This window comes from Prunus avium, chromosome 1, assembly GCF_965620075.1.
Source record: "Prunus avium chromosome 1, drPruAviu1.hap1.1, whole genome shotgun sequence".
Classification (NCBI taxonomy): domain Eukaryota; kingdom Viridiplantae; phylum Streptophyta; class Magnoliopsida; order Rosales; family Rosaceae; genus Prunus; species Prunus avium.
In genome coordinates, this window is record NC_142284.1 from 44,352,157 (window position 1) to 44,365,017 (window position 12,861).

The 12,861-nt window shown below is 37.9% G+C and overlaps 1 protein-coding gene and 1 pseudogene across 1 annotated transcript; both read left to right on the forward strand.

Annotated features, from left to right (window-relative positions):
• Positions 1-1,865: 1,865 nt before the first annotated feature.
• On the forward strand, positions 1,866-7,903 carry LOC110764581 (protein ESMERALDA 1). Its single transcript, XM_021967582.2, has 10 exons — positions 1,866-2,515; positions 3,239-3,308; positions 3,540-3,607; positions 3,736-3,824; positions 4,326-4,523; positions 5,294-5,498; positions 5,608-5,775; positions 6,443-6,610; positions 6,698-6,888; positions 7,241-7,903. The coding sequence occupies exons 1-10, from the start codon at positions 2,150-2,152 to the stop codon at positions 7,401-7,403; spliced, it is 1,686 nt and encodes a 561-aa protein (XP_021823274.1). The 5' UTR covers positions 1,866-2,149; the 3' UTR covers positions 7,404-7,903.
• Positions 7,904-9,323: 1,420 nt separating this feature from the next.
• On the forward strand, positions 9,324-10,387 carry LOC148297890 (uncharacterized; annotated as a pseudogene).
• Positions 10,388-12,861: the final 2,474 nt, after the last annotated feature.

Consider the following 12,861-nt stretch of genomic DNA (forward strand, 5'->3'; position numbering starts at 1 on the left):
AAATGTTCTCAATGCTTCTGTTTAGTGAGCCCAATTCAGAGAGAGAGAGAGAGCAGTAGCTTTCTTTCAATATCAATTCTGACTTGCTGATTTATGGTAGCCTTGTCTTGTGGGATTTCTGTAGTTGTATTCTGATTCTCATAGCACCGTTTTCTCCTTTAGTTTCTCTCAAGCCTCCTCATCCATGAAAATTAGTTCTCGTCTTTTTCTAGTTCCTTATCTAACAAGGTTAATTAGTGATGGCTCTTACCTCGAAGTTCCAACTGCTACTCTATTAGGAGTTGATTAAAACGTTTAAAATGTCTTTTATGCAAGTGGAAAATGCGTTTGCGAGGGGTTTTAGTCTTTAAGATATATTTCAATTATCATTTCCAAGTTGAACTGAAAATCGTTGTAGTTTGTCTTATAATGTTCCATCCTTTTCACCCCTCTTATTTGTATCTCCATCACTCATTTGAATGAAAAATATCAGCAAATTTGGTTAGACCAGTTGGCTAGGACATTGAGTTTGTGCTCTTGAATCCAAGTTCAAGTTCCCCTTCTCGTAAACTAGATTGAGAATTTAGATTATTACTTGTATAAAAACAAAATTACAAAAGAAATGCCCGCAAAAAATATCAAACGTTTCCTGCACTTGTCACTTTCCAATTTCCATCTGTAAACGTGAATGTTGAACACCACAAGCCAGACAGAAGCTTGAATGTTAGAAATTAAAAGCTGGCAATGAAGGGGATTTAGGGAGGGGAGGGGGTCATGAGTTGGATCCCAATATATAAGGACGAGTACAACAGGTAAGTAGCTAACTCATCCATCCATTTCTAGAGATCTCGTTTGTTGGTTGGGAAGCCCCAACTCCATTATATTTTGGAAAATCTTTTTTCTTGACAGGATCCCTTAAATTTTGCCTATGGCCATTTGTTATTAAACTATGATAATGGTACTACTAAGAGTGAATGGGTAATATCATATCCGAATAAAAAATGACAATAGCACCTCATTATGCCACGTGCCCCTCCCCAACCAAAGGTAGATCTTATTTTAACATAAAATAATTAGAGAAAAATAATAGGACAACGCTTCTACAGCACACAATTACTTGTACCGGGAGGCACGATATCTCTTTTTATGTTTACTATTTTGCAGTTTCCCCCTTAAAGAATCGAATAAACTTTTTTTTTAATACAAAGTAATTTGCTATTGTAAAGTTATCCATGGTTAATAAAATAATAAAACAATGAAAAATAGAAATAATTTTTATTTCATAATTCTCTAAATGGAGTATTTTTGCTCACTACTTTAACCAAGGTGTATCATTACCATTCTTCTTAACACTTGATACGCGTCTATTGATATAAATAAATACAATGATAATAAATGTTCACCGTATCCGATAAAGAATGTTGATATTTCACATTAGGATATATTCCTCTAATCTAATGTGTTTACCCAAAAAGCAGAAACATATAGCATGGATGGATATTTACATTTGTGATATTCAGAGAAACGTATCTCTAAAGAATCTCTAGACCATTCCACATATATAAGTAATTTGTGGTGCAGTCTTTTTGCCATTTTCCTGATAATCATCAGCCGAATTTCCCATTTTGATAAGTGGGTCACGTGAAATGGTCTCTTTTTTTTTCTGCCTCCCACCATCTTTCACCAAAAACCATCATGTCAACGCATTCAACATTGATTAGCATAATCTTCTCATTGCATTTATTTATGCTAAATATATTTGACAACACTTGACATAGTTTCGAAAAAAAAAAAAAAAAAAATCAATTGGCTTTGGTCTTCTAGGCATTATTTTTGCAAACAAGTCATCCCCATTTCAAAGCCAAAAAAAAAAGAAAAAAAAAGGAAGCCCTTGTCATCCCTGAGAAGAGAAGCACGTGCACGCCCAACTCATTCTTGTTCGAATCAATTTCAATTCAATACAAACACTTCTTCTCTTCTCTCTCTCTCTCTTCTTTTCTTTGTCCACCTTTTCTCTCCCCCAACATTTTCTCAGAAGAGACCCAATTCACAAGAAACACAAACACACACAGAGAAAAGAAAAGAAAAGAAAAAAAAGACAGAGAGAGAAGGCCACATGACGTAGTACATAGAGAGAGGGAGAGAGAGAGAGAGCGCAGCACAAATCCCAATGCACCCATACAATCGGCTACCGAGTAGCGGACACAACAGCCCATCGCCGCCGCCTTCGCCGCTCCGCTCGCCCCGGTTCAGACACAGCCGGTCCAAAGCAGGTGGCCGGTTCAACCAGCCGGGTCGGACCCTAATCCAGCGCATCGTCTGGCACCTTCTCTCCGTTCTCATCCGCCGCCAGGGGTTCTTTCTCTTCGCCCCTCTCCTCTACATCTCCGGCATGCTCCTCTACATGGGCTCCGTTTCCTTCGAGGTCGTTCCCGTCATTTCACATCGTCCTGCTCCCGGCTCCGTTTACCGCAGTCCCCAACTCTACGCCAAGCTCCGACCGGAAATGGATGCCGATAACTCCTCCGCCGATGCGGTGCGTTTCGTCCCGTCATTACTTCCCTTTTGTTGCCCGATTTACTGTTTGAGATCTTTTCCAATAATTGTTTTCCAGCATTACATGATTTCTGAATTTCAATCAATCTGTTTTTTTGTTTTTTGTTTTGTTTTTCGTTTTGTTTTTCATTTGACATAATTTCAGGACGAAAATCAATCATGGCAAAGTTATTCTGATTTAGACTACATAGGATTGCTTGGCGTTCCTACCTTGTTTAGTAATTAGTACTATATCGGCCATCCTCCTGCTTATGCTTTAACCTGGAGATTTGAAATCTTTGCGTAAACGACTATGAATGTGAACAATCAATCTTCTAATTTTCAGATAATCAACCTATTGTCTTTTAATCAATCCTATCATTATTACTTGGACATACTCATTTTCTTTCTTTGTGCCGAAATTTGACTTATTGCTATTTATACAACAAATAAGTAATTCATCATTGAGATAAAATGACAGTTAAAAAGATTTTTTTTTAAAAAAAACTGTGGGATACTGAGCTATTACATGGTAAGCATTGCATACAAGTGGGATTTGAAAAAATTGTTTCTTATTTTTCTTTTTGAATCTTCCGTTGTTTCTCTCCCTAGTTAGGCTACTCTTAGAGATCTTGGAATTTCTCGATGTAGTTATGGCTTAGAATTATCTGCCCCTCCTATGCATCCTATCCAACTTGCTGACAATCTATCAAATTCTATGCAGATCTCAACTGTATGGAAACATTCCTATAAAGGTGCTGAGTGGAGACCGTGTGTAAACAAGTCCTCTGGAGGTACGAGTTACCTCAACTAGTTCTTGCAGTTTTATATGATAATGGCTGCTGGTATACCTTTTTTTTCCTACGCTGGAAACTGCTTTCTTAATTCATACTCCCCCTTCCCTTTTGATATTTCCATACTGTAACATAATATCATTTCATTTACTTTTTAGATAGGCACATTTATATGTTGGTTTCCATCTTCATATGAGTTCCGAACTTGATCATTTGGTTGCTTTTTCGTAGGTTTAGCAGAGTCAAATGGTTATATATACATTGAGGCAAATGGTGGTTTAAATCAGCAGAGGACTTCAGTGAGTTTAATTCCTCGTTTGGTTGCGTATTTCTTTTCTTGTTTGTGTTTGTGCTTCTGTTCTGAATATTATTATTTGTAACAACTTTCTTGACTCCTTGATACATGGTTGTTGTTGATTCTTTCTAGATATGCAATGCAGTTGCTGTTGCAGGATATCTTAATGCAACACTTGTAATTCCCAATTTTCATTATCATAGCATCTGGAGAGATCCAAGGTTTGTCAACACTTATCATTTTGATGTTGTGTTTGTAGGATCAGGGTGCCTAACAATGAATATCCATATCTATGAACCCTCCCAGGGTATTGAAATTTGCAACTAAAATATGAGGTACATAATAGCAAACAAATCTGAGGTACATAGAAAACAGTATGTGAATTTTGGCAGTGTCGTCTATGCATCTTGACTTATCTGAAGATTTGACTTGACTCAGTCAACCCTTAAACTCAAAAAGAAGAAAGCAGACAAATGGATAAAAGTGTAAAGATACATTATAAGATAGAAGGAATAAAGTGACATAAGGTGCTAATACAGCATTTTATTTTCTTTTGGGTTGGCATGAACGCTGCCTCACATATATTCTGTTTGTATGGTTGTACCTTGCTTAAAACCTCGTAGCTTTATCAGGAGTTTTCTGTTGAACTGATACGAATATTATATTCACGATTTCATTCTCACATAAACTGGACTCTGATTTTCTTCTTCTTTTCTTTTCAGTAAATTCAGAGACATCTATGATGAAGATTATTTCATCAGTATGTTGGAAAATGATGTACGCGTAGTTAACAAGGTTCCTGAATATTTAATGGAACGATTTGACCACAATTTGAGCAACGTATACAACTTCAGAATAAAAGCATGGTCTCCCATTCTGTATTATAAGGATGCAGTTCTCCCAAGGTTACTTGAAGAAAAGTGAGTGAGAAAATTTAACTTCAGTTGGTCCTTTTATTTATTTATTTAAAGTTGCTTTCATTATGTTGTCGTGGTACATGTTGTGCTAAACAGTGAAACTTTGCTTCTATATGAGGTATGGTTTAATAGTTTCTATTGCACAAATGGTGTATTAGTCAAAAAAAGGGGGGAGAGGGGGGAGGGAGAATATGGAGGAAAAAATATAGGGTCTGTAAAATCTGTTGTGTTGCTCATCCTAGTCATTTAATCTGTTAAAGAGTTGCCTTAGGTATCGACACTACTTGTGTGCAAGTAGAGGTTGTAAATTTTGACCTCAACCTACCGACCCACCTGAATCTGATGAATTTGGGATTGATACTTCTTGGCTGTTTTCTATCCAATCCAAATTCTGCTTGGTAGATGAGTTTGATTAAACTTGTCAATGTGACCTCATTACTGTTCATCGATTATTGATTAATTCTTTATATTGTTTTATAACTATTTAAAATGAGATCCAGTAACTATATGTTCTGTTTTATTCGGTAATAAAATTTGAATAAGCATTGCTAAAAATAGTGTTAAATACTTAAAAAAATTATGGTATATGGAACTGAACTAATATGGACTGTTATACAGCTTTCGCAAGAATTGAACTTTGTTATTGTTGTATCCAGTGCAGATTCTGGAGATACTTATTGTTGCATCAATTTTGTGAAAATGGGTGTGGCATGATTCATGCAATTCTTGTACAAAATGATGCTTAATGTTGGTTATATTTATGGACAAAACAGGGTTATAAGGATTTCTCCTTTTGCAAATCGATTGTCATTTGATTCTCCTCCCGCTGTTCAACGGCTAAGATGCTTGGCAAATTATGAAGCTTTAAGGTTTTCAAGTCCTATATTAACTTTGGGAGAAACTTTGGTTGCAAGAATGAAAGAACGCAGTGCAAATTATGGTGGCAAATATATTTCGGTGCATCTTCGGTTTGAGGAGGTTTGTCTTGATCAGCTGTTGGTGTAGTATAATTAACTTCTATTTAACCTCCATGAAGAAAATATCATCTTCCTTTGACAAGTGGAATTTACTGATCTCCCAAGTGTAGGACATGGTTGCGTTCTCTTGTTGTGTTTTTGATGGTGGAGAGCAAGAAAATGAAGACATGAAAGCAGCAAGGGAAAGAGGTTGGAGAGGGAAATTTAGCAAACCTGGTAGGGTTATACGTCCTGGAGCAATCAGGATTAATGGAAAATGTCCTCTCACTCCTTTAGAGGTATATCTTTTGCTTTTGTGTAGTTCCTTCCCGAGTATTTAATTACGTAGTGACTATTCATTCACAAACAATGAAAGAGCTGTAAGTTTTGCACGAATTCCAGTTAAGCTATTTTAGGTTTTGCATGAATTAAAGTTTAGCAGTATAAACTCCATATTGCTAGAAGTTTCATCAGGTAGCCAGCATCTTCATCTGTTTGTCATTTCATTTCCTGATAAAACAAATGATCATACCTTCAAAAGACAACTGGTCTAGCACAAATTATTTTTCTGTTTGAAAATATTTATTCCCAAGGATTCATAATATATAATTATATATATATATATATTAGTTGAATAGGTAAACTTATGGCCTCAGAACGGAGGGTTAACCCTCCCCTCCCTAGTCCTTTGCCTGTTGTGTCATTTCTGTGTTTGAACCCAGCATATGAGGCACTTGCATTGCAAGGCAGCCTATGCCACTGTCCCATTGTGCCATCTGCCAGCTGGGGTCCTCTAAATTGCTGTTTTGCAACACTATTCTAACTGTGACCATTGTTTCTATCCTTATCTTCAATTGTTTCTTTCACTTTAAGAAAGACTTTATGAGTTTTTAAATTTCTTTAAATTTCTTTAAAATTCTAGAATATGAATATTTGATTATTTCTTTTTCTGTGTCATCTAATCAGGTTGGCTTGATGCTTAGGGGAATGGGATTTGATAAGAACACATTTATCTATTTGGCATCGGGAAAGATATACAATGCTGAGAAGACAATGGCCCCATTACTGGAAATGTTTCCTAATTTGCAGACAAAAGAGATGTTAGCATCAGATGAGGAGCTTGCTCCTTTCAAGGTCTTAATAGTCTTAGTTCTGTTTTTTTTCTTCAATCTTTGAGGTTTGGTATAATACCATTGCTCTGACTTGAGTTACTATTGCTAGAATTTTTCTTCCAGGATGGCTGCGACAGATTACACTGTTTGTCTTCACAGTGAGGTATTTGTGACAACTCAAGGAGGAAACTTTCCCCATTTTCTCATGGGACACAGAAGATACTTGTATGGTGGACACTCCAAGACTATCAGGCCCGACAAGCGGAAGTTAGCGTTACTCTTTGATAATCCCAAAATTGGGTAGGTATACATGATCTTTATGGCTAGTTTAGTCTCATTGAAAAATGCATTTTTACATGTATTGAAATGGCTGGAAGGAGGTTACATTTGATGATATTTGTGTCAGAACTAAATTACAGTCCTTTCTTTTATGGGTGTGTGGCTGGAATAGGCAGGAAATGAGCAACGCCTTTTATGGTTTTGGCTAGAGAAGAAGAACAGAAGAAAATACCATATTATGTATTGTCGTGTATTTGAGTTAATATGAACAAAAATGTCTGGGACACCAAACTACCCATTGTGATGCAAATTTCTTGAGCACTACCAAACTACCATAGCAGTAACATCTCTTGGTTTTGTTGTTTATTCCCAGATGGAAGACTTTCAAGCGTCAACTGCTGGGTATGAGGTCCCATGGTGATTCAAAGGGCTTTGAGCTGAAGAGACCAAATGACTCGATATATACCTTCCCATGCCCAGATTGCATGTGCCGCTCAAACAAGACAGAGGATTCAAGAGCATCGTCAGCTACGTGATTTTGAATGAAAACGTTGTGATGGGTGTTCCCCATACCCTTGATTTTGCGAGGAAACTTTACTGCTGACCCCCCTTTTGTGTTGCTATTCTTTCATTTTTTTTCTGTCCCTGTCCGGGTGTGGAGAGGGCATATACACCAATTTTGGGAGCTACAAGGAATTTGTTGGAGGTCACAGTTACCTAATTATTTTCCCGGGATTGGATCGTGACGAAGTTGCATAGTTTTTATATGATGCCAGAAGAGAAGACGGTGATACATCAATCCTTCCATCACAGGAGTTTCCCGGGCGTTGACTGAGGCATTGTTTCATATCTGCAGCTGCTGTATTTAACAAGCTGTGTACTGACAGATCGCATTCCTTCACAGCCTGCCTGCTTTTGCCATGTTTGTAGATTAGTTAGAGTTTGATCTGCAAGTGCAAATAGGATCAGGTTGAATTTTTTGTACATTTATCCAAAGGCCATGGTACTCAAATTTCATTTTTTCTTTTCTGGGTTCTTTCCGGTTTCATTTATCTTTTCGTGCTCTTTATCCCCACCTTACAAAGAGGTTACCTTAGTTACTGAAGCTCACAGGATATCTTTAATACTCCACCATTATAAATAATGGAAGTGGAGCCCACATTGAAATTATGAAGTTTGAAAATATGGCAAAGATTTCACTGTACACTCACGGATGAAAGCGATGATTTGAAATTGAGGCAGAAGATTTGCACTGTACACTCACGAGAAAACTTCAGAAGCGCCTATAAATAGGCTTGCTCATTCATTTGTAACACACACACCATCAGAAGAGAGAAGAAAGAAAAGGAGAGAGAAATTTAAGTATTAGTGAGTGAGTTTCTATTTGAGAGGAATTTCAACTGTGCAAACACCACAAGAAAAGATTTAATTCCACTATCAATTTTCAGTGGTAATTCCTTACTCTAATTATTTTATTTTTATAACACGTTATCAGCACGATAGTCTCTCCACTGTTAAATTTTCTCAGCTCAACACTATGTGGTTATTCCTCTTTCTCCTCTCCGTCATATGTCTCCTCTCACTCTACTACTACGATGACATGCAAACTTTTTTTTTTGTGTTCTCACAATTTTTGTGTTGTTTCATCCATGTTTGCTTAATTTATTTCTTTGTAATATAATTTGGAATGGCACGGTTTTATACCCCATTCTGTTGTTTTATGGTGGTGTAATTTTCATTACCCATCACGTTGTAACACAAATTATCATAATAAAATTATGGTGTGATCTTAAAACCCATCTACTATATAGTGGTGCAGTTATATTGCCCACAAAATATAATATGTACTTCCTATATTTTTAGTGGTGGTTTTATTCCCACACTTATTTTATTTACTGTATGGTGTAGGTTTATTACCCATATGACAGTATTTATTTAAAGTGTGGAGCGGGTTTATCGTCCACACAACTGCCTTTTATTTCTTAAAAGTATGGAGCAGGATTAGTGCCCATATCAGCACATTTACTTTTATTTAAAGTATGGTGCGGGATTAACGTCCATACAGCAAGCAATTTATTTTATGCATTTACTTTATCGCACGTTTACTTTACCGTACATTTACTTTTATTTAAAGTATGGTGCGGGATTAACGTCCATACAGCAAGCAATTTACTTTATGAATTTACTTTACTGCACATTTACTTTCATTCAAAGTATGGTGCGGGTTTATCGTCCATACCAGCAAATTTATAGCACTTTATTTTTATAACCAACTAAAATAAGGGCCTGGAGTTCCTCAAACAATTATAGGGCCTGGAGTTCCTATTAATAAATGGCTTAATGTCCCAGATCCCGAATCTGAAATTTTGAGTAAAATATTTTTGACATGAAGTTCAAAAATATATTAAGCATGAAGATTATTGCGAATTCTAATGCATCTCATTCTTCTTTTGAAGATGGCAAATCTGGCTAAATTGGAATTCGCTGCCCTAGAGCTTTCTGGGGACAATTACCTATCATGGGTCCTGGATGCCAAGATCCATCTGCGTGCTAATGGCCTTGGCAAAGCCATTGAAGATGGAAGTGATGCATCACCTGAGGAAAATGCGAAGGCCATGATTTTCCTTCGCCGCCACATTCATGAAGCGCTGAAGAGCGAATATGTGGTGATTGATGAACCATTGGTCCTATGGAAAGATACAATCATCAGAAGACGGTGACTCTCCCAAAAGCTAGATATGAATGGACACACTTGAGATTTCAAGACTTCAAGACAGTGTCCGAATACAACTCAGCTATGCACAGGATCACCTCCCTTATGAAATTATGTGGTGAAAATATATCTGAGGAAGATATGCTCGAAAAAACTCTGAGTACATTTCATGCCTCAAATGTGCTTCTGCAACAGCAATATAGGCATAGTGGTTTCACAAAGTACTCAGAACTTGTATCTTGCCTCTTGCTTGCTGAGCAGAACAACGAGCTTTTATTGAAAAATCACCAATCTCGCCCAACAGGCTCAGCACCACTTCCTGAAATAAATGTTGCATCTCGGGAAGTGAATACCACCTCATCTCGTGGCAGTATCCACAAATGTTGGCGAGGAGGCAAACGTGGCCGATGGCAAGGGAGTAGAAAAGATCGTGGTGCTCACTCATACAGCTTGGGGCCAAGAAACAATCCACCCATGAATGGCAAAAATGCACCCAGAAATAAGGGAAAAACACAAACAAGCTATGTGCCTAGAAATGATGAAAGAGCTTGTTACAGATGTGGTGCAAATGGACATTGGATGCGTACATGTCGTACGCCGAGGCACTTGGCGGATCTTTATCAAACTTCACTTAGAAACAGAAAAGTGGAGACAAATTATGTTGCACCAGATCCGCCAGCCATAGAAGGCTCATCGGAAATATCGCGTCGTTTAGACAAGACGCATCTAGATGTTTCCGATTTTGTTACTGAAATGGGGAATGAAATTTATGGGTCCGAACTGGATTAAATTCCTTCATGTACCATTTGTATTATCTGAAGCACTGTTTATTTTCCTTTCTGCCTTCAATAAAAATGGCAATGTTTTGAATGATTGTTGATTCAACTTATTTTATTTGAAGGCATGGATGTAAATTATGGATGCCCCCAAAACAAGAGCTCTAGCAAAGATATTTGTCTTGCAGACAGTGCAACTACTCATACAATCCTTCGAGATCGAAAGTATTTCTTAAAATTGATGCTTACAAAAGCAAAGGTAACAACCATATCAGGACCTACAGATCTGATTGAAGGCTCAGGCATAGCCCAAGTTATGTTACCAAATGGGACAATACTGTCCATTCAAGATGCCTTGTATTCATCTAACTCCAGAAGAAATCTGTTGAGTTTCAAAGATATTCGTTTGAATGGTTACCATGTTGAAACAAAGAATGAGAAAAACATGGAATATCTTTGTATTACTTCCAATGATACCCAGAAACGTATATTGGAAAAGCTTTGTGCGCTCTCATCAGGGTTGTACTATACAACCATACGGACAATTGAGGCACATAGTGTCATGGATCAAAAGTCCATTGACTCAAATACTTTCAAGCTTTGGCATGACCGGTTGGGTCATCCTGGATCCACCATGATGCATAGGATCATTACCAACTCTGAAGGACATCCCTTATTGACAAAACATATTATGGTATCAAATGACAGTTTTTGTCAAGCTTGTTCACAAGGGAAGTTGGTAATCAGACCATCACAACCAAAGGTTGATATTGAATCCCCATCATTTTTACAGAGAATTCAAGGGGACATTTGTGGGCCTATTCATCCTCCATGTGGACCATTTCGGTACTTTATGGTTTTGGTGGATGCATCTACCCGATGGTCACATGTTTGCCTTTTGTCCACTCGGAATATGGCATTTGCTAGGCTCTTGGCTCAGATAATTAAATTACGAGCCCAATTCCCAGATTATCCCATCAAGTCCATTAGACTCGATAATGCTGGTGAATTTACATCTCAGACTTTTGATGATTACTGCATGTCGTTAGGCATTGACATTGAACATCCTGTTCCCCATGTACATACTCAAAATGGCTTGGCAGAAGCTTTGATTAAGCGTCTTCAATTGATAGCACGCACATTGCTAATGAGAACAAAGTTGCCAGTTTTTGCTTGGGGATATGCCATTTTACATGCAGCATCTCTGGTGCGGTTGAGGCCCGTCGCCAACAATCAATATTCTCCAATACAGCTTGTGTTGGGTAATCAACCAAATGTTTCACATTTAAGAGTTTTTGGTTGTGCGGTTTATGTGCCTATTACACCACCGCAACGTACTAAGATGGGCCCTCAACGCAGATTGGGAATTTATGTTGGCTTTGATTCACCATCTATCATCAGATATTTGGAGCCCCTGACTGGTGATATCTTTAGGGCACGATTCGTGGATTGTCATTTTGATGAGACAATTTTTCCATTACTAGGGGAGAAAAATCTGTTCCTAAAGAACAAGGCAAACTCGTTCATGAAGAACGACGTGAATTATCATGGGATGTACCCACTTTGCTTCATCTCGATCCTCGTACCGCTCAATGCGAAAACGAAGTGAAAAGGATCGTTCACCTCCAAAGCATTGCGAATCAGATGCCAGATGCATTTAATGATGCAACGAAAGTGATGAAATCACATATCCCAGCTGCAAATGCACCTGCAAGGATTGATGTTCATAATAAAGAAGGCAATGCGCCAGCAACCGGCTCATCTGTTGCACGCTTGAAGCGTGGCAGACCACTAGGCTCAAAGGACTCAGTTCCTCGAAAGAGGAAGTTGATGGCCAAAATGAATGCAAATGAAATAAATGGAGAGCCCATAATTCATGTTTCAAATTCCTCCCATGAGGGACGGGTACTTCCTGAGAAGGAAAATGTCCTTGATGAGACACGTGCTCCTGAAGTGGTAGCTGTACCTGAAAGCCAAGAAATCTCCATAAATTATGCATCCACTAATGAATTGTGGAACAGAAATGAGATAATCATCGATAATATATTTGCATTCTTAGTGGCTACTGAGATCATAAAAGTTGATGATGTTGAGCCTTGTTCCATTGATGAATGCACACAGAGACAGGATTGGCCTAAATGGAAAGATGCAATCCAGGCAGAATTAGACTCTTTGGAAAAAAGGAGTGTTTTTGGACCTATTGTTCCAACCCCACTTAATGTGAACCCTGTAGGTTACAAGTGGGTATTTACAAGAAAGCGCAATGAGAACAATGAGATTGCAAGGTATAAAGCACGACTTGTTGCGCAAGGTTTTTCACAAAGGCCTGGAATTGATTATGTGGAAACATACTCCCCAGTAATGGACGCAATTACGTTCCGTTACTTGATAAGCTTAGCGGTTTCAGAAAAACTTGAAATGAGACTTATGGATGTCATTACCGCATATCTGTATGGAGAGTTGGATACAGACATATACATGAAAGTCCCAGAAGGACTTAAGCTG

Coding starts and splice junctions, on each gene's coding strand:
- LOC110764581 (XM_021967582.2), top strand. CDS start 2,150: ATGCACCCATACAATCGGCTACCGAGTAGCGGACACAACAGCCCATCG. Junction 3,608..3,735: donor TAAATCAGCAGAGGACTTCA/GTGAGTTTAATT, acceptor GATTCTTTCTAG/ATATGCAATGCAGTTGCTGT. Junction 6,611..6,697: donor AGGAGCTTGCTCCTTTCAAG/GTCTTAATAGTC, acceptor TACTATTGCTAG/AATTTTTCTTCCAGGATGGC.